This window comes from Zeus faber (genome assembly GCF_960531495.2).
Source record: "Zeus faber genome assembly, chromosome: 3".
Classification (NCBI taxonomy): Eukaryota; Metazoa; Chordata; class Actinopteri; order Zeiformes; family Zeidae; genus Zeus; species Zeus faber.
The window spans coordinates 416625-429646 of record NC_137190.1 but is presented as its reverse complement, the minus strand read 5'-3'; the positions used below and the strand labels follow the sequence as shown (position 1 = coordinate 429646).

The 13022-nt window shown below is 48.5% G+C and overlaps 1 protein-coding gene across 1 annotated transcript; it reads left to right on the top strand.

Moving 5' to 3' along the window:
* Positions 1-1185: 1185 nt before the first annotated feature.
* sv2ba (synaptic vesicle glycoprotein 2Ba) lies at positions 1186-12926 on the top strand (the record flags this gene model as incomplete). The annotated part of the gene is made up of 12 exons (XM_079997929.1): positions 1186-1624; positions 3885-4065; positions 6808-6959; positions 7128-7261; positions 8445-8534; positions 8729-8842; positions 9118-9206; positions 9378-9542; positions 10286-10419; positions 11345-11545; positions 11648-11807; positions 12743-12926. 12 exons carry the CDS (start codon positions 1186-1188, stop codon positions 12924-12926), a joined length of 2043 nt encoding a protein of 680 aa, XP_079854055.1.
* Between the last annotated feature and the right edge of the window lie 96 nt (positions 12927-13022).

The window sequence follows — 13022 nt, the reverse complement described above, 5'->3', positions numbered from 1 at the left end:
GTGACAGTGCAGAAGGATGGAGAGATGGTGTAGAAGGATGGAGGGATGGTGTAGAAGGATGGAGTGACAGTGCAGAAGGATGGAGAGATGGTGTAGAAGGAAGAGGGATGGTGTAGAAGGATGGAGAGATGGTGTAGAAGGATGGAGGGACGGTGTACAGCAGGCCCGCGGAATATGAATGAATCCATTTGAAGATGTTGGTATGTCACATCCAGACGAGACGTCATGCAGTGACATGTAGTGAAATTACAATGACATCATGAGGAACGCTGCATCGTGCTGTTTAGCATCGAGTGCTGACCCATAAATCCGACTTCCATTGCGATATTAACACATGGCAAAAGAAGAAAGAAAAATAATTTTGTCAAATTCTATGATTTTTTATGATGATTATTTATTTGTATCTGTCTGATCCATGAACAGTGGACTCGTTCTCCAGAAGACGTGGACACGGCTCTCCAAAAGCAGGAAGTGATGATGCGTTCATTCCAGAAGACGTGGACACGGCTCTCCAAAAGCAGGAAGTGATGATGCGTTCATGTAAAATCGGAAAACTGTAATTTGTGTTGTTTTCCCCCAGATATTTCTTTATTTAAAGAGGATATCAGGATAGGACTCTTTGAAAGTTGCATGGCTTGTGTAACGATGACGTCTAACATTGTATTTTGCAACAGCAACAGCTTCATGGCAAATGAGGAATAACAGCTTGAGCATTACTGAAGTTGTTTGGATGAACACAGTTAAAACCCCTGGTCCCAGTTCTAACCCGCGGTCCCAGTTAAAACCCCTGGTCCCACTTAAAACCCCTGTTCGAACCCCTGGTCCCACTTAAAACCCCTGGTCCCAGTTAAAACCCCTGGTCCCAGTTAAAATCCCTGTTCTAACCCCTGGTCCCAGTCCTAAGCCCTGGTCCAAGTTGTAACCCTTGGTCCCGGTTAAAACCCCCGTTCTCACCCCTGGTCCCAGTTCTAACCCCTGATCCCAGTTAAACCCCTGGTCGCAGTTTGAACCCCTGTTCCAACCCCTGGTCCCAGGTTAAAAACCCTTCCCAGTCTAACTCCTGTGGTTTGGATTCTGTCCCAGGAGCAGCAGAGTCCAGGAAATCCCAGTCTTGTTCTACAGTGACCCTCCAGACCTCCGTCAGTACCTGGAAGAAGCCTCCACTCGCTACAGCTGGCGGTTGCCATGGACGACCCGTACCAGAACAACGTGAGCCAGCAGGGCGGCGATAGAGAGTATCCCTACCAAACTGACCTCCCGCCCCGTGAGGAGGATGACGCCGCCAGCGACGCCACTGAGGGCCACGATGAGGACGAGCAGATGTACGAGGGTGAGTACCAGGGCATCCCGCACCCCGACGAGATCAAGGAGGCACGGCGGGCGGCACGCGTGGAGGCTCGGAGGAAAGCGCGGCTAGCGGCCCAGCAGGAGGACGGGGAGGAGCTCCCAGAGCAGTACGAGAGCATCATGGAGGACTGCGGCCACGGGCGCTTCCAGTGGACGCTTTTCCTGGCGCTTGGCCTGGCGTTGATGGCGGAAGGCGTAGACGGGTTCGTGGTTGGCTTCGTGATGCCCAGCGCCGAGAAGGACATGTGCATCTCCAATGCCGACAAGGGCATGCTGGGTAAGCCCCACGCCCTTTCACTCCATGTCATAGATGGCAGTGCTGGATTTTCTTCTGCATGTTCTTCTGCTTTCCTCCAGGTGGCGCTTTGGTCCTCTCATTTTGACAAAAATAGAACTTTAGATCATTTAGTGGAATAATTTTTCACGTCACGAAACGTGACGTGGCACTCAAGCCACGATATTCTTAGTTGGGTGGATGTCTCATCAAAACAACCAGGTGGTTTCCTTGGAATAATAGATCAAGGAACCTATCTAGGATGCTTAGTGTGTTTCCTACATCAAAACTCACAATGGTTTACAGTCTGTGTGAAGGTATATATTTATATACATATATTATCAGGATGTAACAGTACACGGTATGTTATGGAACCGTTCGGTACCCCCCCGTACGGTACAAAACACCCACATGAGCCATGGTATGACGGTGTCACAGTACAAGTCCACAGGAGACGTTGGTGCAGTCAAGTGCTGCTTCCTATTCAATCCACTGTTGCAGCCGCACAGAGCCGCGCAGCTTTTCTCTATTTTTGGTGCGAGAGGTGGATGTATTTAACCGCTACGCAGCCTTTTCAATACAAACATATAGATAAAACTACAAAGAAATGTATTAGTAAAGAGTACAATCAGTCAAGGTGTCCACTCAGAAAATAACCCCTGGGATGGGCGTGTCTCTCCTTCTCTTGAACAGCTCTTTGGTAGAACAAAGGGAACTTGGTCTCTGGGGTGATGAGACGTTCTTCTTTTGTCGAGTTTTACACTTTTATGTTGTGTTGTTTGTTTACATTTCCATGTCCTGTCACCAGCAAATGTTTCCTCCTCCATGTAAGAGATAGATGAAGTCTATCTCTTACATGTATATACTGTATATTCAGTATGGACTGCTTTTACTGTAAATACAGTAGACCGTATACACTGTATATACACTATACTGTATATACAGTATTGTGTCCTTGCTTCCTTGGAAGTGTCCATGTTTCTTACATTGGAGGTTTCTATGTTTCCTACATAGGAAGTGTCCTTGCTTCCTACATGGGAAGTGTCCCTGCTTCCTACATGGGAAGTGTCCTTGCCTCCTACATAGCAAGTGTCCCTGCTTCCTACATGGGAAGTGTCCTTGCCTCCTACATAGCAAGTGTCCTTGCTTCCTACATGGGAAGTGTCCTTTCTTCCTACACAGGAAGTGTCCTTGCTTCCTACATGGGAAGTGTCCTTGGCTCCTACATAGGAAGTGTCCTTGCTTCCTACATGGGAAGTGTCCTTGCTTCCTACATAGGAAGCGTCCTTGCTTCCTACATGGGAAGTGTCCTTGCTTCCTACATAGGAAGTGTCCTTGCCTCTTACATAGGAAGTGTCCTTGCGTCCTACCCAGTACAGCAGACAGGTTTGAACTCTGCATGTTGCTGTAGTAAAGTCTAGGTGTGTGTGAGGGGAAACTTCCTGTAATCCTCAGAAAAGGGGCGGGGCCAGGCCACGCCCGCTAAGCAGCTTAGTTCGCTGTAATTAGAGCCGTGTAGTAAAACCCAGAGCAGCACGCAGACACACTGCTGATCCTTCATCAGCAGCTCCCACAATGCAACTGGGCTGCGTGGAAAGTCAGCAGGAGAACTCCAGCTCCCACAATGCAACTGGGCTGCTTGGCTACAGCTCCCATAATCATCATAAATGCCTAAAACCTGAAGTTGTTTTAGAAAGCTGCTTTAATGTCACAATTATTATTATTATATTATAAGGATATGAAATAAATATTCAGAAATCGTCCCCCTTTGGGATGGAACACTGTGCTTCTACAACCAGGACTGAGTGTACTGACTGTGTACTGAGTACGGAGTAGTGTGTATTGTGTACTGTGTACTGAGTACTGTGCACTGAGTACTGAGTAGTGTGCACTGTGCACTGTGCATTGTGTACTGCGTCGTGCGTACTGTGTACTGTGCACTGTGTACTGAGTAGTGTGTACTGTGTACTCTGCACTGTGTACTGAGTAGTGTGTACTGGGTACTGAGTACTCAGTACTGAGTAGTGTGTACTATGAATTGTGCACTGTGTACTGAATAGTGTGTACTGTGTACTGTGCACTGTGTACTGAGTAGTGTGTACTGTGTACTGTGCACTGTCTACTCAGGAGTGTCTACTGTGTATTGTGCACTGTGTGCTGAGTAGTGTGTATTGTGTACTGTGTTCTGTGCACTGTTTACTGTTTATTGTGTACTGGGCACTGTGTACTGAGTAGTGTGTATTGTGTACTTTGTACTGTGCAGGGCTGCTGGTGTACGTCTCCATGATGGTGGGTGCAGTGCTGTGGGGAGGGCTGAGTGACAGGCTGGGTCGCAGGAAGTGTCTGATCTACGTCCTGAGCATCGACGTGATCTTCTCCTTCCTGTCCTGCTTCGCCCAGAGCTACGGCTTCTTCCTGTTCTTCAGGATCTGCTCAGGCTTTGGGTGAGTAATAAGTTGCTATGTAGTAGCTCCAATTACTCTGTAGTAGCTCCAATTACTTTGTAGTACCCCAATTACTATGTTGTAGCTTCAATTACCATGTAGTTCCTTCAATTACTATGTAATATCTGCAATTACTATGTAGTAGCTCCAATTACTATGTAGTACCTCCAATTACTATGTAGTACTTCCTAAACCATAAAACACATCAAACAATATGTTAAAAGTAGGAGTATGTGATCATACACCTGGTAAAATATCATAGTATGTCAACACTGTGCTGGCGAGCGTATTCTACAATGCAATGTGAGGGCGGGGCAGCGGTTTCTAAGCAGCGTTATCATGACAACGTGCTGAGAAGAAGTGGAGTGTCAACGTCAGCGTTTCTTCCACTATCTTCACTGTCAAAAGCAGGAAAAACATTATTAATATTATTATTTATATCTTTAATAATATTATTATAACTATTATTATTATCATTATCATTATTATTATTATTATTATTATTATTATTATTATTATAACTATTATTATTATTAATATCATTATTATTATAACTATTATTATTATTATTGTTACTGTTATTATCATTATTATTATTATTATTATTATTATGGCCTGCGAGTAGTTAATGATTCAAGACACGCAAACGAGTCATTCGTAATGAACAAATCTTTTTTATGATTCAGAAGTGAGTGGGCGAGTAAGAAAATCTCAATGTAAACATAATCACTGAACTACATTAAATCATTTTTAGGAATTCACTCTTTACATTCCACCAAAATGAACAGTTGGGACAGCATTTAATGATTCCTGAGAATGCATTAAAACTAGGAACGACAGACTGGCTCAGGAAGTCCTGCCTCTCTTCTTGTCCTCCATCCTTCAGGAAGTAGTTGTGCTGCATGTAAAGCCACTTGTGTTGCATGTGTGTTGCATGCTGCCTGTTGGTGTGCTGCATGTTGGAGTGCTGTATGTTGTGTGATGCATGTTGTGTGTTGCATGATTCATGTTCTGCATGTTGCGTGATGGGTGTTGCATGCTGCGTGTCCGTGTGCTGCAGGTTGTTTGATGCATGTTGCGTGCTCTGTGTTGGTGTGCTGCGTGTTGGTGATGCATGTTGCGTGCTGCATGTTTTGTGATGCATGTTGGTGTGCTGCGTGTTGGTGATGCATGTTGCGTGCTGCATGTTTTGTGATGCATGTTGGTGTGGTGCATGTTGCGTGATGCATGTTGTGTGATGCATGCTACGTGCTGAGTGTTTATGTGCTGCATGTTGTATGCTGCATGTCGCATGCTGCGTGTTGCCGTGCTGTATGTTGTTCAAGGCATGTTGTGTGATGCATGTTGCATGCTGAGTGTTGGTGTGCTGCATGTTGTGTGATACATGTTGCATGCTGCGTGATGGTGCGCTGCATGTTGTTCAATGCATGTTGCGTGCTGGTGTGCTGCATGTTGTGTAATGCACCTTAGGTGCTGCGTGTTGGCATGCTGCATGTTGTGTGATGCATGTTAGGTGCTGCGTGTTGGCATGCTCCATGTTGGTGTGCTGCATGTTGTGTGATGCATGTTCTGCATGTTGCATAATGCGTGTTGCATGCTGCATGTTGTTTGATGCATGTTCCGTGCTGTGTATTGGTGTTCACGTGTTGGTGTGCTGCGTGTTTGTGTGCTGCATGTTGCGTACTGCGTGTTCGTGGCTGCATGTTGTTGGATGCATGTTACATGCCGCATGCTGTGTGATGCATGTTGCATGCTGCGTGTTGCTGTGCTGCATGTTGTGTGATGCATGTTTTGTGATGCACATTGCGTGCTGCATGCTGGTGTGCTGCATGTTGGTGTGCTGCATGTTGGTGTGCTGCATGTTGGTGTGCTGCATGTTGGTGTGCTGCATGTTGTGTGATGCATGTTGCATGCTGCGCTTTGGTGTGCTGCATGTTGTTTGATGTATGTTGCATGCTGCATGTTGGTGTGCTGCATGTTGTGTGATGCATGTTCTATCATGCGTGTTGTATACTGCATGTTGGTGTGCTGCATGTTGTGTGATGGGTGTTGCATAATGTGTGCTGCATGTTGTGTGATGCATGTTCTATCATGCGTGTTGTATACTGCATGTTGGTGTGCTGCATGTTGTGTGATGCGTGTGCCCAGTGTTGTGTGTTGCATGATACATGTTCTGCATGTTGCATGATGCATGGTGCATGCTGTATGTTGGTGTGCTGCATGTTGTGTGATGCATGTTATGGGATGCATGTTGTGTGATGCATGTTGCATGTTTCGTGTTGTTTTGCTGCATGTTGTTTGATACATGTTGCATGCTGTGTGTTAATGTGCTGGGTGTTGCTGTGATGCATGTTGTATGAGGCATGTTGCATGCTGCGTGTTGGTGTGCTGCAGGTTGTGTGACGCATGTTACATGCTGTATGTTGCATGTTGCGTGTTGTGTGTGCTAAGTGTTGTGTGTTGTGTGATGAGTGTTGCATGCTGTGTGTTGGTGTGATGGGTGTTATGTGATGCATGTTGTGTGATGTGTATTGGTGTGCTGCATGCATTGCATGTGCTACGTGTACCATACGCTGCATGCTGTGTTTTGTGTGATGATTGTCATGTGATGCATGTTGGTGATGCATGCTGCATGCTGCCTGTTGTGTGATGCGTGTGCTACATGTTGTGTGCTGCATGTGTTGCGTGTTCTGCGTGTACCGTATGCTGTGTGTTGTATGATGCCTGCGCTGTGTGTTGCAGGATCGGTGGCTCCATCCCCATCGTCTACACCTACTACGCCGAGTTCCTGCAGGTAGAGAAGCGGGGGGAGCACCTGAGCTGGCTCTGCATGTTCTGGATGCTGGGGGGGCTCTACGCCTCCTTCACTGCCTGGGGTGTCATCCCACACTACGGTACTCCTCCGTCACCTGTCTGTCTGACTGTCTGTCTGTCTGTCTGTCTGTTCATCTGTCTGTCTGTCTGTTCATCTGTCTGTCTATCTGTCTGTCTCTCCGTATCTTTGTCCATCCATCCATCTGTGTCTGTTAATTAAACTGTCTGTCTCGCTGCCTGTCTCTCAGGCTGGGGCTTTGTGTTAGGAACAGAGTTCCAGTTCCACAGTTGGAGGATCTTCATTTTCTTGTGCATCTTTCCTGCCCTGGCTGCTCTGGTGGGTGTCGTCCTGCTCCCTGAGAGCCCTCGCTTTCTGCTGGAGGTACACACACTGCTACACACCCCGCTTTCTGCTGGAGGTACACACACTGCTACACACCCCGCTTTCTGCTGGAGGTACACACACTGCTACACACCCCGCTTTCTGCTGGAGGTACACACACTGCTACACACCTCGCTTTCTGCTGGAGGTACACACACTGCTACACACCCCGCTTTCTGCTGGAGGTACACACACTGCTACACACTCCGCTTTCTGCTGGAGGTACACACACTGCTACACACTCCGCTTTCTGCTGGAGGTACACACACTGCTACACACCCCGCTTTCTGCTGGAGGTACACACACTGCTACACACCCCGCTTTCTGCTGGAGGTACACACACTGCTACACACCTCGCTTTCTGCTGGAGGTACACACACTGCTACACACCCCGCTTTCTGCTGGAGGTACACACACTGCTACACACTCCGCTTTCTGCTGGAGGTACACACACTGCTACACACTCCGCTTTCTGCTGGAGGTACACACACTGCTACACACCCCGCTTTCTGCTGGAGGTACACACACTGCTACACACCCCGCTTTCTGCTGGAGGTACACACACTGCTACACACCTCGCTTTCTGCTGGAGGTACACACACTGCTACACACCCCGCTTTCTGCTGGAGGTACACACACTGCTACACACCTCGCTTTCTGCTGGAGGTACACACACTGCTACACACCCCGCTTTCTGCTGGAGGTACACACACTGCTACACACTCCGCTTTCTGCTGGAGGTACACACACTGCTACACACCCCGCTTTCTGCTGGAGGTACACACACTGCTACACACCTCGCTTTCTGCTGGAGGTACACACACTGCTACACACCCCGCTTTCTGCTGGAGGTACACACACTGCTACACACCCCGCTTTCTGCTGGAGGTACACACACTGCTACACACCTCGCTTTCTGCTGGAGGTACACACACTGCTACACACCCCGCTTTCTGCTGGAGGTACACACACTGCTACACACCCCGCTTTCTGCTGGAGGTACACACACTGCTACACACCCCGCTTTCTGCTGGAGGTACACACACTGCTACACACCCCGCTTTCTGCTGGAGGTACACACACTGCTACACACCCCGCTTCCTGCTGTAGGGATACACAAACACAGACACACACAGACACACACACATTCAGACGGGTGTGTGTTTGTGTGTGTTTTTTACAGAGCTCCCGTCACGACGAGGCATGGATGATCCTGCGTCAGGTCCACGACACAAACTGGAAAGCGAAAGGAGAACCAGAGCGAGTGTTCACTGTGAGACACACTAACACTCACACACACACACACACACACACACACACACACACACACACACACACACACACACACACACACACACACACACACACACATACACACACACACAATGTCATACACACACACGCACGCATTTACATAGACACCGTCCTCTCCAGGTAATGATCAATACTTTGATCGGTATTAATCAGGTTTCCAACATCAAGACGCCCCTGACGCAGGACGACGAGTTCATTGAGATCCAGAGCGACACAGGGACGGCGTTCCAGCGCTGGAGCGTCAGACACATGACCATGCTGCAGCAGGTTTGTCTCCCTGTCTGTGTGTCTGCCTGCCTACCTGTCTGTCTGCCTGTGTGTCTGTCTGCATGGCTACCCGCCTGCCTGCCTGCCTGCCTGTCTGCCTGTCTATCTGCCTGTCTGTCTGCCTGTCTGTCTGTCTTCGTGTCCAAAATTGTCTATTTCAGTCCATTATGATTCCATTTTTCCATGCACCAGAGGGCATGAGCAGTGAAAAATTAATGTTCGATCTGTCTGTCTGTCTGTCTTTCTGTCTGTCTGTCTCTCTATCCGTCCTCTAGGTGATGGCTAACATCCTGTCCCTGTCGGCTCCGGAGCTCAGGCTGCAGGGTTTGTTCCTGGTAATCGTCTGGTTCTGTCTTGCCTTCAGGTGAGCAGGCCCAGCTAGCTGCTCACCACGGTCACCACGGCAACAATAATCACTCTGCTAGGAGCTGTACTTTTATCTGCATTCTGCTTCGCTGAGAGCATTGTCCCATAGAACCTGTTTTTACAGGTTAAATTCTGTAAATGAGACTGTGGTGTGTGTGTGTGTGTGCAGCTACCATGGCCTGGGCGTGTGGTTTCCTGACATGGTGAAGTACATGCAGTACGAGGAGTATGAGACGCTGGTTCGAGTTTTCCACCGAGAACGAGTTGAACATTTCCACTTCAACTTCTCTCTGGTCAACCAGGTCCACCGCGAGGGAGAGTACATCCACGACAAGTAGGCCACCAACATGCATACAACATGACTACAACATGCCAGCAACATCCCTAGAACATGCCATCTACACGCTTACAACATGCCAGCAACACGCCTACAGCACGGCAACAACACACCAACAACACGTCTACAACATGCCAACAACATGCCAGCAACACGCCTACAACATGCCAACAAAACGCCTACAACATGCCAACAACATGCCAACAATATGCCTACAACACGCCAACAACACGCAAACAACATGCCTACAACATGCCAACAACACCACAACAACACACCTACAACAGACCAACAACACAACTTCAACATGCCAGCAACACAACTTCAACATGCCAGCAACATACCAGCAACACACCTACAACATGCCAACAACACGCCAACAACACGCCTACAACATGCCAACAACATGTCAGCAACACACCTACAACATGCCAACAATACACCTACAATATGCCAACAACACGCCAACAACACACCTACAACATGCCAACAACATGTCATCAACACACCTACAACATGCCAACAATACACCTACAATATATCAACAACACGCCAACAATACACCTACAACATGCCAACAACACAGCAACAATACACCACAAACAAGCCAACAACAGACGGCTACAACACACAAATAACACATTCATTAGGACTCACACACAAAGTGATGTCTTCAAACTTCTCAACAGATGTGCAGGAAGTGATGTCGTCAAGCTTCTCTAAAGGCCTTTTCTCTACAGGTTTGAGAACATTGAGATCAAGTCTGTGAAGTTTGAGGATTCTCTGTTTGAGAACTGCTACTTCGAGGACGTCAGGTCCACCAACACCTTCTTCCACAACTGCACCCTGAAGAACACCATGTTCTACAACACAGGTGTGGAGCACCTCTACTCCACCTCTACTCCATCTCTACTCTACCTCCACTCCACCTTTGCTCTACCTCTACTTCACCTCTACTCCACCTCTACTCCTCCTCCTCTACTCCACCTCTACTCCCTCTATACTCTACCTCTACTCCACCTCTACTCTACCTCTACTACACCTCTAGTTTACCTCTACATCACCTCTACATCACCTCTACTCCACCTCTATTCACCTCGACTCCACTTCTACTCTACCTCTACTACACCTCTAGTTTACCTCTACGTCACCTCTACATCACCTGTAACCCACCTCTACTCTACCTCTACATCACCTCTACTCTACCTTTACCCTACATCTACTTCACCTCAGCTCTACCTCTACTTCACCTATGCTCTACCTCTACTCTACCTCTACTCCACCTCTACTCTACCTCTACTACACCTCTAGTTTACCTCTACGTCCCCTCTACATCACCTGTACTCCACCTCTACTCTACCTCTACATCACCTCTACTCCACTTCTACTCCACATCTACTCTACCTCTACTTCACCTCTACTCCACCACTACTCTACCTCATCTTCACCTCAACTCTACATCTACTTCACCTCTACTTCACCTCCTCTACTCCACCTCTACTTCAAATCTACTCCACCTCTACTCCACCTCTACTCTACCTCTACTTCACCTCTACTCCACCTCTACTCTACCTCTACTTCACCTCTTCTCTACCTCTCTACCTCTACTCCACCTCTACTCAATCTCTACTCCATCTCTACTCCACCTCCACACTGTGGGGAAGTGGGAGGGAACAAACTGTCTGATCGACCATGAGTCACAGTGAATGTTTACTGGTTGAATTTCAGAGTTTCAGGTTCAATTTAAAAAAGGGATTAAAGGTGGTGGAGGTGTGTTTTGCTTCCCTTGTGGCCTCCAGATCTCTGGCAGGAAAAGTTTAAAGGCTGTCGGATGGAGAACACTACCTTCCTACACCCAAAGAAAGGCTGCCACCTGAACTTCCAGGAGGAGAATGACATCGTCATCTACATGGTCAGCTTCCTGGGCAGCCTGGCCGTCCTGCCCGGCAACATCCTGTCAGCGTTGTTCATGGACAAGATCGGGAGGATAAAGATCATAGGTGAATCTGTCTCTGTCTGTCTGTCTGTCTGTCTGTCTGTCTGTCTGTCTGTCTATCTCTCCATTGATCGAACTGTCTGTCTACCTGTCTGTCTCTCTGCAGGAGGCTCCATGTTGGCTTCCTCAGCTTGCAGCTTCCTGCTGCTGCTCAGCTTCAGTCAGGCTGCAGTGATCTGCTGGCAATGTCTGTTCTACGCCGTCAGCGTGGCGGCCTGGAACGGGGTGGAGGTCATCTCTGTGGAGCTGTACCCCTCCTCCAAAAGGTACTGAGAGTACTAATACTCGTAGCGATACTAGTACTAATACTAGTATTCGTTAGTTTTTGTTACTACTTATCTGAGTCCAGGTCATGGAGGCAGCATGTGCCAGCAGAGTGTCCCAGTCCCACTTTTCTCTGCACCTTCCTCCATCTTTACTGGTGGATTCCAAGGCGTTCCCTTGGTAAAAGAGCTCTAATCCCTCCAGCGGCTTCTGGGTCGGCCCCGGGTCTCCTCCTGGTTGGCTCAGTACACCTCCAAAGGGAGGTCCTAACCAGATGACCCAGCTCAATTGGCTCCGGTGGAGCAGTGGTACTAATCTGAGCTCCACCCTGATCACCAAGCTCCTCCTCTCTACAGCCCCATCTATAGGCTCCTCCCCCTATCTTTAAGGCTCCTGCATCCACAACTTTATTCTTTGGGTCACAACCAAAGTTCACGACAAGGAGAGGTTTAGAACCAAGATTAACGCTAAATTGAAGCTTTACTTCCTGACTCAGGTGTTGCAGATCTAAACTACAAAGTGGAGCAGGTACTCCACCCCTGCTGGTGGAACATAGTGTTTGTTATGGACAGGAAATGGCACAGAAGTACAGTATCAAAGCACCGGTGGGGTTCAGATCAGGCTGTTACTCCCAGCCCCGCCTCTCCAGGTTACTCCATCACTGGCCACGAGGAGGCGTTGCAGTCCCCCAGTAGAACTATGGAGTCACCAGGTGGAGCGTTATCCAATACACGCCTTACTGGCTCCAGGAAGGTGGTGCACTCTGAACTGCTGTAAGAACAGTCAGATATTCCCTCTGGTTCACTGGCTCCACCTCTTTGCCCACCAGAGAGCTCTGGCTCCGCCCACCAGTCTCTTATTGATAGTAAGTAATCCTCTGCTAAAGGTACGAGTACAAATACTGATACTAATACTAATACTACTCTCCCCCCTCCAGAGGAACAGCGTTTGGCATCCTGAACGGGGTGTGTAAGCTGGCGGCCATCTTGGCCAGCTTCATCTTCGCAGCGTTCATCGGCGTGACGAAGGTGGTTCCCATCTTCCTGGCGTTCGCGGCGCTGGTTTGCGGTGGGATGCTTGCGCTAAAGCTGCCTGAGACCCGCGACAAGGTCCTGCCCTGAACCACCCTGGCCTCCGGGCAAGGCAGCATCCCGGCTGCATCCCTGTGTGTGTGTGTGTGTGTGTGTGTGTGTGTGTGTGTGTGTGTGTGTGTGTGT